Here is a 13,220-nt window from a genome sequence, read left to right as displayed (position 1 = left end):
AATTTCCCCATTACCCTGAACATCTCATGGCAATTGTGGGTATAGGCAACCAAAGGATTTTTGAGCCTAATGCCCCATTATTCATGGGCTCTAGACTAGAGTTCCTTATATAGAGGTTTCAACACCAATCCACATTACAAGGTTCTTAAGCAAAACCCTTGAGCACAAGTCCTTGAGCATAGGGGCCAGAGAGATTCCAGAGTATTAGGGCGTTTGCCTTGCACACAGCCGATTCAGGACAGACGATGGTTCAAATCCTGGCATCCCATATGGTCCCCCGTGCCTGCCAGGAGCGATTTCTGAGCACAGAGCCAGGAGTAATCCCTGAGCGCTGCCGGGTGTGACCCCAAAACAAAACAACAACAACAACAATTACAAAAAAGATGATGAGCAGGTGCTTCAGGATCCCAGGCAGCCTCTAAATCTTCCTTGAGACTTGGTCCCTGCAGTCAACAAGGCCCAAGTTACAATGAACTGCTCTGGGAGGATTCTGTTGAGCTGGTCTTCTCTTGAGGGAGAAAAAAAATGTTCTCATATCCCAAGGAATGACTGTCCTGTTGCCCAGACAACTAGTAACCAATAGTAAAGTCATTTATTTATCTATTTTATTTCCTTGGTTTTTGGACCACACCCAGTGGCATTCAGAAGTTCCTCGTGGCTCAGGGGTCACTCCTGGCAGGCTCAGGGGCCCATATGAAAAGACAAGGATCAAACCCAGGTTTGCACTTGCCAGGCAAATGCCTTACTCCCGGCGTAATGGCTCCCCAGTAAAATCATTTTATCAATGAAAATTCTTTCCATTTTAACTGAACAATGATGACTCACCTCAGTGACTTGCTTCTGAAAGGCAGCCAATCAGCAACAGCCACACTCCCAGACTGGGCCTAGCAACCGCCCACCTCCTGATGCTTTAGGTCTCAGCACCCAGTTCCAGAGAGATTCATCCAATTACATTGCACTGCACTGTTTTCCTTTTTTGAGGGGGCAAGGCGGAGGACCAGAATCCAGCATTGTTCAGAGATTATTCCTGGCTCTGCAATCAGGAATTACTCCCAGAAATACTCAGGGGATCATGTGGGATGGCAGGGACCAAGTACGGGTTTGCCTGTGCAAGGCATGTGCCTTACCAAGGCCAAAGTTTAATTTTGTCTTTTTTTTTTTCACTTTTTTTTTGTTAATTTTTTTTGGGGGGTGCACACTCTCAGGGATTACTCCTGGCTGTGCGCCCAGAAATCTCTCCTGGCTTGGGGGACCATATGGGATGCCGGGAGATCAAACCGTGGTCCATCCTAGGCCAGCACGGGCAAGGCAGACGCCTTACCACTTGCGTCACCGCTCTGGCCCCTACTTTTTTGTTTGTTTGTTTGTTTTTGTTTTTTTTTTTTGGCCACAGCCGTTTGATGCTCAGGGGTTACTCCTGGCTAAGCGCTCAGAAATTGCCCCTGGCTTGGGGGGACCATATGGGACGCCAGGGGATCGAACCGAGGTCCTTCCATGGCTTGCAAGACACCTTACCTCTAGCGCCACCTCACCCGTCCCTCTGGCCCCTACTTTTTATTTTTTTTGTTTTTAGACCACACCATGTGGTGCTCAGGGGTTACTCAGAAATCACTCCTGGCAGGTTCAGGGAATCAATAGAACCTGGATTGGCTAAATGCAAGGCAAATGCCCTATTCCTTGTGTTACTGCTTTGGCCTAAGTCTTTTTTTTTCTTAGTCTTTATTTATTTATTTACTTATTTATTTTTTGGTTTTTGGGCCACACCTGGCGATGCTCAGGGGTTACTCCTGGCTGTCTGCTCAGAAATAGCTCCTGGCAGGCATGGGGGACCATGGGGGACACCGGGATTCAAACCAACCACCTTTGGTCCTGGATCAGCTGCTTGCAAGGCAAACGTCGCTGTGCTATCTCTCCAGGCCCCTTAGTCTTTATTTTTTTAATTTAATTCCCATGATATGTGCTTGCTTCGGCAGCACATATACTAAAATTGGAACGATACAGAGAAGATTAGCATGGCCCCTGCGCAAGGATGATACTCAAATTCGTGAAGCATTCCATATTTAAAAAAAATGTCCATGATATACAGTTACAAAGTTGTTCATGTTTGAGTTTCAATCATATAATGTTCAACATCCATCCTTTCAACAGTGCATATTTCCCACCACCAATGTCCTCAGTTTCACTCCTACCCTCCCACTCCTCTCTTCTCTGCCCTACCCCCACCTGCCTCTATGGCAGACATTGGGGGGCAGACTCTCTCTCTCTCTCTCTCTCTCTCTCTCTCTCTCTCTCTCTTTCTCTTTCAGTCTTTCGTTTTAGACACAGTGGTTTGCACTATTGTTATTAAAGAAGTATCATGCATTTTTTGTTTTGTTTTTTGGGCCACACCCGGTGCCACTCAGGGGTTACTCTGATTATGCGCTCAGAAGTCGCTCCTGGCTTGGGGGACCATATGGGACGCCAGGTGATCGAACCAAGGTCCGTCTTAGGCTAGCACTAACAAGGCAGACACCTTACCTCTAGCGCCACTACACCAGCCCGCCCCATGCATATCATTTTACTTCCTTTTTACTTCCTTTCAGCACCCAGTTCTTGCTAGCACAGTATGGTACCCTGAGGCCCTCTGAGAACAGTTCCTAAGCACAGAGCTGGGAGTAATTCTGAATGTCATCAGGTATGACCCAACCCTATACCTTCCAAAACATAAAGAATGAATTAGAGGGAGAAAGGAAGATAGGACAGGATATAAGGTATTTGCCTTTTATTCAGTGGATCCCCAGTTCAAATCCCTGACACAGGGAGCCAGAGAGATAGCACAGCGATAGGGCATTTGTTTTGCATGCAGTCAACACAGAACGGACCTGAGTTCAATTCCCAGCATCCCATATGGTCCCTCGAGCCTGCCAGGAGGATTTCTGAACACGGAGCCAGGAGTAACCTCTGAGCACCACTGGGTGTGACCCAAACACCAAAAACAAAACTAAAACAAAACAAAAAGCAAATCCCTGACACAACAATTGGTTTCCTAGACATTGACAGGGGTCACTCTTGAGCACAGAGTCAGGCATAGGCCCCAAACAAATAAAAAGAATGAATTTGGAAGGGGTAGATATATGACCAACTCAAGTGGTGAGCACAGACCCTGCACTACTTGGCCCAGAGCAACCATGGTTGTGGCCTCCACAGCTAGCTTCAACAACAAAAGTAGGAATTTCAGGGTTGGAATGATAGTACAGTTGGCAATATGCTTGCATGTGGATGACCCAAGTTCAATCCCTGGCACCCCAGTGCTCAGATGTCTGAGTACAGAACCAGGAGGAAGCTTTAAGCACTGCTGAGTATGCCCCCCCCCCCAAAAAAAAACAGAGTGAATTTTAGGGGATCAGGATGTCATGAATGAGTGCAGACTTCCTTTTTGAGGAGGAACCATTTGCCCTGCCCAGGATCCAGGTCTCTCCATGCTTCTCTTCATTTCTTTTTTCTACCAGGCCATCTGCTCATCTCCCTAAACTAGGAAGCAAGAAAGCAACCCCTTCTACTTAAAAGCTCTTCTCCTGACAAAGTGCATGTTAGTTCCCCAAAAATGATAAAGTTAGGGCCCGGAGAGATAGCACAGCGGTGTTTGTCTTGCAAGCAGCCGATCTAGGACCAAAGGTGGGTGGTTCGAATCCTGGCGTCCCATATGGTCCCCTGTGCCTACCAGGAGCTATTTCTGAGCAGAGAGCCAGGAGTAACCCCTGAGCACCGCCGGGTGTGGCCCAAAAACAAAAACAAACAAACAAAAAAAAAAGTGATAAAGTTACTCTGGGCTTTGCCTGGCAGAGATATGCCAGGTAGGATTCTGGCAGCATGGACTCATTTTAGCCTCACAGAACCCCATTTTCAAATGAAGAGACTGTAACTGAGGAAGTTCAGCCATCTACTAGGGGCACACTGCCAGGATGTGTCTCCTACAATTATGCAACAGCAAATTCAATGTTTGGGCTTCACCCAGAGTCATAGCAGGAGAGGCTCTTAAAGGCTGTTCCAGGCCATCAAGACTCTCCCAGCCCATAACTGGGGCCCCAAGCTAAATATCCGCATCATCAGCTTCCTCTTTGTTGGGGCTGGGTAGGGCTGGAGTCTATACCTCAATTTCCCTTTCCCCCTACCCGCCCTGTGTCACAACAGATTACAACTCTGCTGACCTAAAAGTAGCCTCTGGGCTCCCTTTGGGCTAGGCTTCTGGCACAGCAACCAACTCCCCAAGGAAACTTCAGAACCTTTTAGAGCAGTGATGACCAGGGCTCCAGGGCTAAGAGCTGGGTCTCCCTTGGGGTCCAATTACAAGGACCTTCTACAGTTAAGCCTAAGCAGGTCCTTGCTAGTAATAACTGTTGGGTGCTGCAGCTGTTCCCAAGGCCCTCATGTATCCGGTTGGAAGTTGTTGCTGGAACTGGTGGGTGAAGAGCTTGGTCCCTGGACTGCTGGTGGGAGTGTGCACAGGCCTTTTGGATACCTCTTATTCCCTTTCTTGGAACCTCCCACAGTTGATGCTGAGAAGCCTCAGATGGTAGGACAATCCTTGCAATGCCCATTCCGGCTTGGTGGCTTGTATCCAGTATAGACATGGATTCAGTATGGAGACCAAAAGGTTCCTGCTAACTCAAAAAAATATGGGGTTTTGCTATCCTTATAGCTTTTTTATTTGTTTGTTTGTTTGGTTTTTGTGGCATAATCAGTAGTGCTCAGGGTGTGATTTATGGCTCTGCTCTCAGAAATTGCTCCTGGCAGCTCTGAGGACCACAGAGGATGCTGGGAATTAAACCTGGATCTGTCCCAGGTTGTCCACTTGCAAGGTAAACGCCCTGCCGCTGTGCTATCGCTCTGGCACCTCTTATAGCCTTTTTAATTTAATTTACCTTGGTACCACACCTAGTGTTGCTCAGAGATTATTCCTGGCTCTGCACTCCAGAATTACTCATGACAGGCTTGGTTACTCCAGGTTCTGTCCTCTGGAATTACTCTTGACGGACTCTATGGGGTACTGGGAATTGAAACTGGTTGGCCACATGCAAAGCAAACGCCCTATTCACTGTTCTATCATGCAGGACCCTACCATGACCTTTTCATCATCCCAGTAAAACCAGTGAAATCCCAACTAATACTGCTAGTCTAGTATTGCTTCTCTCAAAAGGGGTTTTCAACTTAAACAAGATGTTTGTAGAGCTCCCTCTTCTGGCAAAATGCACCATTGCACCCATGACAAGACTTTAAAATTTAAAGTCTTTTTAAAGTTTAAATGATAGGGTTTTTTTTTTTGTTTTTTGTTTTTGTTTTTTTTTTTTTTATTGTGGGTTTTGGGTCACATCCAGCAGTGCTCAGGGGTTATTCCTGGCTCCAGGCTCAGAAATTGCTTCTGGCAGTCACGGGGGACCATATGGGACGCTGGGATTCGAACCGATGACCTCTTGCATGAAAGGCAAACGCCTTACCTCCATGCTATCTCTCTGGCCCCTAAACTTTTTTTTAACATTATTTTAGCCACCTTTTTTACAGTTCTACAATATTATCAATGGTAAGGTTCTACTCACCCACATCCCTCCAGACCTATTTTGACTTAGAGTTGAATTTGAGTATTGTTTTTTCAGAGTATCCAGTGAGCTCAATATTGTACTAGTATTACTACTATTTTTTCAAAACATGAAAAGCAGAATTAGATGGTGAAATAAGTACTCCTGTGTCATGTGGTAAAGTCAGTTCAGACTTAGGCTAGAAACATAGCGTTAGAATTAAGACATTTGGGCTGGAGAGATGGCATGAAGGTTGGGCATTTGCCTTGCATGCAGAAGGATGGTGGTTTTTTTTTTGTTTTTGTTTTTTGTTTTTTGTTTTTTGGGCCACACCCGTTTGACGCTCAGGGGTTACTCCTGGCTATGAGCTCAGAAATCGCTCCTGGCTTGGGGAGACCATATGGGACACCGGGGGATCGAACCATGGTCCGTCCAAGGCTAGCGCTTGTAAGGCAGACACCTTACCTCTAGCGCCACCTTCCCGGCCCCAGGATGGTGGTTTGAATCCCGGCATCCCATATGGTCCCCCGAGCCTGCCAGGAGTGATTTCTCTCTTTTTTTGGGGAGGGGGGGTTTGGGTCACACCCAGTGGTGCTCAGGGGTTACTCCTGGCTGTCTGCTCAGAAATAGCTCCTGGCAGACATGGGGGACCATATGGGACACTGGGATTCGAACCAACCACCTTAGGTTCTGAATCGGCTGCTTGCAAGGCAAACGCCCCTGTGCTATCTCTCCGGGCCCCAGGAGTGATTTCTGAGTGTAGAGCCAGGAGTAACTCCTGAACGCTGCCGAGTGTGACCCTCCCCCACAAAAAAGACATTAAGACATTTACCTTACATGAGGGGTTGCTGCAGCGATAGCACAGTGGTGGGGCGTTTGCCTTGCATGCGGCCAACACTGGACAGACCCCAGTTCGATTCACAGCATTCCTTATATGAGGACAATCCCTCTGCACCACTAAGAGTGATCATTAAGCACTTCCAGGTGTGACCCAAAACACAAACATCAAAGTTCAAATTTGAACCCAAAACTTGTTTTGCCTTCTTCTAATGTCTGTCTCTGCATCTAGACTTGCTTGCAATAGTTTCCAAGAAGTTTCTAACTTCTTCCCCAGACTACCAGTTCTCTTTTCTCAGTCTGAGTGCCTGAGTGAATCTCATTAGAAGACTGGAGACATGGGCCCAGAACTGAGCTACCTTGTGCAATGCCTTGTTCTCAACAGTAGCCTTTCTGCTGTTTATTTTTGGAGAACACACTAATATAATGGTGTAATGTTCAGAAAAAGTACAGATAAGAACACAGTTCAATGAACCATTACAAAGTGAACACACCCATATATTTCATTTTATTACTATTTACATGTCTGGTAGTGCTCAGGGTCACTATTGGTTCTGTGCTCAGGGATCACTCCTGGTGATATTCAGGGGCCATATATGGTTCTGGATATTAAAATCTGGGTCACTCCAGTACAAGTAAAGTTTTGCATGTGGAACGCCTAGGTTCAAACCCCCCACCCTCATACTACGTGATCCCCACAGCACTGTTAGAAGCCCAAAGACAATGTTCGGTATAAATAAAAAAATCCAAAAATAGGGGCCGGAGAGATAGCATGGAAGTAGAGCATTTGCCTTGCATGCAGAAGGACGGTGGTTCGAATTCCAGCATCCCATATGGTCCCCCGAGCCTGCCAGGATTTCTGAGTGTGGAGCCAGGAGTAATCCCTGAGCACTGCTGCTGTGACCCAAAAATCAAAAAAAAAAATCTAAAAATAAAGCCAACATTTAGGGCTGAAGACCTAGTACAGTAGGTAAGGTGCTTGCTTTGCATGCAACCAATCTGGCTTCAATCTCTGGTATCCTTTATAGTTTCCTGAACACTATCAGATATAATTCCTAAGTGTAAAGCCAGGAGAAAACCCTGAGCACTGCTAGGTGTGGCTCTAAAACAAAATTAAGTAAATAAAATTAACTCAACAACAACAACAAAAAACTTTTGATTCCTACTCTAAAGTGTGCACTTTCAGTTACACAATGGTGGTTATTGACATCCTGACTACTAAGATTAGAGATTCATTTTGCTTGCTTTTGTATTTTATCTAAGTGAAATCCTACAATATGTACTATTATGGTGCCTGGAGTTTTTCACTCAAGTTAGATAACACATGTGGGAGCAGTAGTTAGCTTGTATGTGTTACTTTCAATAGCTGAAACTATAGTATCATATTATAACAATATATCACTGTTTTCTTACCCATTCTGCTGTTGGGGCCATTTCCTTGTATTTGGCAGGTTTTTTTTTTATTGTTTGTGTTTGGGGGCCACACTCGGCAGTAATCAGGGGTTACACCTAGTTCTGCATTCAGAAATCACTCCTAGCAGGCTCAGAGGACCATATAGGATGCCTGGGATTGAACCCAGGTTGGCTGCATGCAAGGCATGCCCTACCCGCTGTGCTTTTTACTCTTGACCCAAATTTGGTCGTTTAATTTTTTTTATTTGTGGCACCATGATTTATAAATTTTGGGCCACACCCAGTGATGCTCAGGGGTTACTCCTGGCTATGCACTCAGAAATTGCTCCTGGCTTGGGGTCCCATATGGGACGCCAGGGGATCGAACCGCGGTCCATCTTAGGCTAGCGCCAGTAAGGCAGATGTCTTACCACTCTAGACCCATGATAAGTTTTTTTTTGTTTTGTTTTGTTTTTTTGCGGAGGGCCACACCCCGTGATGCTCAGGGGTTGGTTATTCCTGGCTATGTGCTCAGAAATCATTCCTGGCAGGCTCGGGAACCATATGAGACATTGAGGATCATACCCAGGTTTGTCCTGGGCAGCTGCATGCAAGGCAAAAGCCTTATTGCTGTGCTATCACTCTGGCCCTAATGATAAAGTTTTGTGCATACAGCATTCCAATATCACACTTTCATCAGTGTCTGCTTCCTTCCACCATTATGTGGCTATTATAAGTACTATCATTTTTTTTGGGGGGGGGGCCATGCTCAGGGGTTACTCCTGGCTGTCTGCTCAGAAATAGCTCCTGGCAGGCACGGGGGACCATATGGGACACCGGGATTCGAACCAACCACCTTAGGTCCTGGATCGGCTGCTTGCAAGGCAAACGCCGCTGTGCTATCTCTCCGGGCCCAGTACTATCATGTCTATCTTTTATTCACATAAGCTTGTCTCTCTGTTGAGAATACACCTGGGAGTGAATGTCTGGATCATAGAGAAAGTGGATCGTCTGCCATAGCAGGTACAACCACACAGTCTTCTCAGATGGTATGTCTTCAGGTGGCAGAAGGAATTGGGGACCTAAATACATCCCTTTCTCAAGACACTCATTGCATCACTGAGATTCCATCCTCAGGACTTCAACCTGGGGCCTCACCCCTAATACCATGATCTGTGGGAGTTAAGATATAGTATAATAAAAAAAATACAATTATGTAATATATTAGTGCAGAGAACTGAAAATGTAGTACAGTGAGTTAGGTGCTTATTTGGACTGGTATTATCCACCTAAACTGATTTTCCTCTTTCAGATCTAACCTAGTCTTGACTCCTGGATGTGTTTGGGGGGAATGAGTATTTTTATTTAGGAAATATGAGAATATGAGAGAAGATGGGACAGAGAAAGTCCTGTTAAGAAAGAGAAATTATGAGGCCAGAGCAATAGCACACAGCCTACTCAGGATGGATTGGGTTCCAAATCCCTGGCATCCCATATGGTCTCTAGCCTGCACGGAGCGATTTCTTTTTTTTTTTGGGGGGGGGAGGGTCACATCCAGCAGTGCTCAGGGATTTCTCCTTGCTCAAAGCTCATAAATTGCCCCTGGCAGGCATGAGGGACCATATGAGATGCCGGGATTCGAACCACTGTCCTTCTGCATGCAAGGCAAATGCTTTACCTCCATGCTATCTCTCCAGTCCCCGCAAGGAACGATTTCTGAGCTCAGAGCCAGGAGTAACCACTAAGCACCACCGGGTGTAGCCCCAAATTACCTCCTCCAAAAAATAAAAATAAAAAAGGGAAAGAGAAATGATGTCCTGAGCTGGTTGCGGGGCACTCCAGAATGGAGAGCACATCTTAAAATCTTTCAAATAGATCCTTCTTCTGTTTTGTTTTGTTTTGGGGCCACACCTGGCGATGCTCAAAGGTTATTTCTAGCTTTGCACTCAGGTATTACTCCTGGGTGGTGCTCCTAGGATACTAGGGAAAGCATTCTCTCGAACCTGGGTATATGGATTGCAAAGCAAGCATCCAACTCACTGTATTACCTATGTGGCTCCCTCCAATAAATCCGTTTCTGTGCTCACTTTTCTTGTTGTTTGTTTTTGGGTCAAACTCAGCAACGCTCAGGTCTTACTCCTGACTCTGCGCTCAGGAATTATGCTCGGCGGTGCTCGGTGCTCAGGGGACCATAAAGGATGCAGGAGATAGAACCTGGCTCGTCTTGGTACAAGCAAACGTTACCTGCTGTGCAATCGCAATGGCCCCTGTGCTTACTTTATTGTTTTGCTTTTTGTTTTCGTTTTTGGACCGGTGATACTCAGGGATTACTACTGGCTCTGTGCTCAGAAATCGCTCCTGGCTTGGGGGGGGGACCCTATGGGACGCCGGGGGGAATCGAACAGCCGTCCGTCCTAGTTTAGCGTGCACAAGACAGACGTCTTACGGCTAGCGCCACCGCTCTGGGCCCCACTCTCCGGGATTCTGAGGCTGCAACACTAAAACCGGAAGTTGAATGCGTTGCCACGGTGATGGGCGCAAACCCGGAAGTGACGCAGAGGAACCGGAAGTGAAGCTGCCCCGAGCCCCACGTGGGTTCAGCTCCCGTTCCCCGAGTCTCCCTAAACTCCTTCTCGGCGGCGACTTCGTGGACATGGGGCGCTCGGGCAAGTTGCCGTCCGGGGTCTCGGCTAAACTGAAACGCTGGAAGAAAGGCCACAGTAGCGACAGCAACCCCGCCACCTGCCGCCACCGCCAGGCCGCCCGTAGCCGCTTCTTCAGCCGGCCTTCAGGTACCGGGGGTGGGGACGGGAGCCGGCGCAGCCTGGTCTGAATTCTGGGCGGATCTGGGCCCCTCCGGAGGAGAGAGACCTCGCGATTCTTGGGGCGTCGGATCTGGAACCGGCTGTCAGGACCTCACGGTCGAAGGAGGGATTTGACCCAGTGACAGGCCTGGGACCCCTCGCAAAGCCTGTCAAACCTCCTTCCCCAAACCTCCTGCGTGTGGCCCCTTGCCAGGTGCCTCTGGGCTTGCGGGTTCGGCTGGGACTGGGGTGTGTGCGTGCAGGTCGGTCGGAGGAAGGGCCTGACCTCTGCCTCTGCTTCTCCAGGGAAGAGCGAGCTGACCGTGGACGCGCTGAAGTTGCACAATGAGCTGCAGTCCGGATCCCTGCACCTCGGCCCGAAGGAAGGGGCCGAGATGGCCGTGGACGGAGGGGAAGAGGCCGTGACGCTGGCCTCCTCGGAAAGGACCTACGGCACCTTCCTGAGCGGCCTCACCGACTGCACAAACCTCACTTTCAGCAAAGTGCAGCGCTTCTGGGAGTCCAATTCGGCTGCCCACAAAGAGGTAGGTCGGCTGAATTTTCTTGCTTCCTTCTCTCCCGACGCTGACCTAGCCTAGCCTCAGCAGCTGAGATTTCTTCATGGTGCACATATCTAGGGATGTTGGTGTGACCAGAGAATGTGATGCCAGTGAACAAGCTAGGCTTCTTGCCTCCAACCTCGGTCTATTGAAATATCTCACCCAACCTTTTTAAATATTGTTTTGGATTTTGGACCACACATGGTAGTGCTCAGGGGTTACTCCTGGCTCTTCAAATCAGGAATCAACCCTGGCGTGCTCAAGGGACCGTATGGGATGCCAGGGATTGAATCCAGGTTGGCTGCATGCAAGGCAAGTTTCCTACCTGCTGTGCTATCACTCAGGCCCCTCCCCTAACAATTTTTAATCGTTTAAATGCTAGATGTCAAAATTGATAAATTGACATTATTCAACAAAATGTAAACGTATCTTTTTTTTTTTTTGGGCCACACCTGGTGACGCTCAGGGATTACTCCTGGCTATGCGCTCAGAAGTCGCTCCTGGCTTGGGGGACCATATGGGAAACCGGGGGATCGAACCGCGGTCCATCCAAGGCTAGCGCAGGCACCTTACCTCTAGCGCCACCGCCCGGCCCCTATGTAAATGTATCTAATGATGATACATTTTCTCCCAGCTGATCTTCTCCCTTAATGCTACTATTGAAAATGGGCCCGGAGAGATAGCACAGCGGTGTTTGCCTTGCAAGCAGCCGATCCAGGACCAAAGGTGGTTGGTTTGAATCCCGGTGTCCCATATGGTCCCCCGTGCCAGGAGCTATTTCTGAGCAGACAGCCAGGAGTGACCCCTGAGCAACGCCGGGTGTGGCCCAAAAACCAAAAAAAAAAAAAAAAAAAAAAAAAAAAAAAAAAAAAAAAAAAGAAAATGGGCCAGAACGGGCCGGAGAGATAGCATGGAGGTAAGGCATTTGCCTTGCATGTAGAAAAACGGGGGTTCGAATCCTGGCATCCCATATGGTCCCCCGAGCCTACCAGGAGCAATTTCTGAGCCAGGATTAACCTTTACCTCCATGCTATCTCTCCAGTCCCCGCAAGGAGTGATTTCTGAGCTCAGAGCCAGGAGTAACCCCTAAGCACCACCGGGTATGGCCCCAAATACCCACCTCCTAAAAATAAAAAAGGGAAAGAGAAATTATGCCCTGAGCTGGTTTTGGGGCACTCCAGAATGGACAGCACATCTTAAAATCTTTCAAATAAATCCTTCTGTTTTGTTTTGTTATGGGGCCACACCTGGCGATGCTCAAAGGTTATTTTTAGCTCTGCACTCAGGTATTACTCCTGGGTGGTGCTCCTAGGATGATAGGGAAAGCATTTTTTTTTTTTTTTTTTTTTTTTTTTTTGGTTTTTGGGCCACACCCGGTGATGCTCAGGGGTTACTCCTGGCTATGCGCTCAGAAGTCGCTCCTGGCTTGGGGGACCATATGGGACGCCGGGGGATCGAACCGCAGTCCTGATCCTTGGCTAGCGCTTGCAAGGCAGACACCTTACCTCTAGCGCCACCTCGCCGGCCCCAGGGAAAGCATTCTCTCAAACCTGGGTATATGGATTGCAAAGCAAGCATCCAACTCACTGTATTACTGATGTGGCTCCCTCCAATAAATCCGTTTCTGTGCTTACTTTTTTTTTTTTTTTTTTTTTGGTTTTTGGGCCACACCCGGTGACGCTCAGGGGTTACTCCTGGCTATGCGCTCGGAAGTCGCTCCTGGCTTGGGGGACCATATGGGATGCCGGGAGATCGAACTGTGGTCCGTCCAAGGCTAGCGCAGGTAAGGCAGGCACCTTACCTCTAGCGCCACCGCCCGGCCCCTGTGCTTACTTTTTTTGTTGTTTGTTTTTGGGTCAAACTCAGCAACGCTCAGATCTTACTCCTGACTCTGTGCTCAGGAATTATGCTCGGTGGTGCTCGGTGCTCAGGGGATCATAAAGGATGCAGGAGATAGAACCTGGCTCGTCTTGGTACAAGCAAACGTTACCTGCTGTGCAATCGCAGTGGCCCCTGTGCTTACTTTATTATTTTGTTTTTTGTTTTCGTTTTTGGGCCACACCGGTGACACTCAG

At 47.9% G+C, this 13,220-nt stretch overlaps 2 protein-coding genes and 1 non-coding gene across 4 annotated transcripts in view; 2 read left to right on the top strand and 1 right to left on the bottom strand.

Annotated features, from left to right (window-relative positions):
- LOC125994844 (60S ribosomal protein L35a) overlaps positions 1–13,220 on the bottom strand; it is a 46,152-nt gene that overhangs the window by 15,768 nt on the left and 17,164 nt on the right. The window lies entirely within an intron of this gene.
- LOC125995275 (U6 spliceosomal RNA) lies at positions 1,958–2,064 on the top strand. Its single transcript, XR_007490824.1, has one exon. It is a non-coding gene; the product is annotated as a U6 spliceosomal RNA (small nuclear RNA).
- The window catches only part of RRP12 (ribosomal RNA processing 12 homolog), a 34,194-nt gene continuing 31,341 nt past the window's right edge, over positions 10,368–13,220 (top strand). For both annotated transcript variants that reach the window (XM_049790797.1, XM_049790798.1), the window contains exons 1-2: positions 10,368–10,573; positions 10,892–11,130. In XM_049790797.1, coding sequence (XP_049646754.1) covers positions 10,435–10,573; positions 10,892–11,130 — 378 coding nt within the window. In that variant the 5' untranslated portion in view covers positions 10,368–10,434. The remainder of the gene's footprint in view (positions 10,574–10,891; positions 11,131–13,220) is intronic.

The sequence above is a fragment of the Suncus etruscus genome, chromosome 17 (assembly GCF_024139225.1).
Source record: "Suncus etruscus isolate mSunEtr1 chromosome 17, mSunEtr1.pri.cur, whole genome shotgun sequence".
NCBI lineage: Eukaryota > Metazoa > Chordata > Mammalia > Eulipotyphla > Soricidae > Suncus > Suncus etruscus.
Note: the sequence above shows the minus strand (reverse complement) of the source record. Positions and strands in the feature narration are given on the sequence as shown.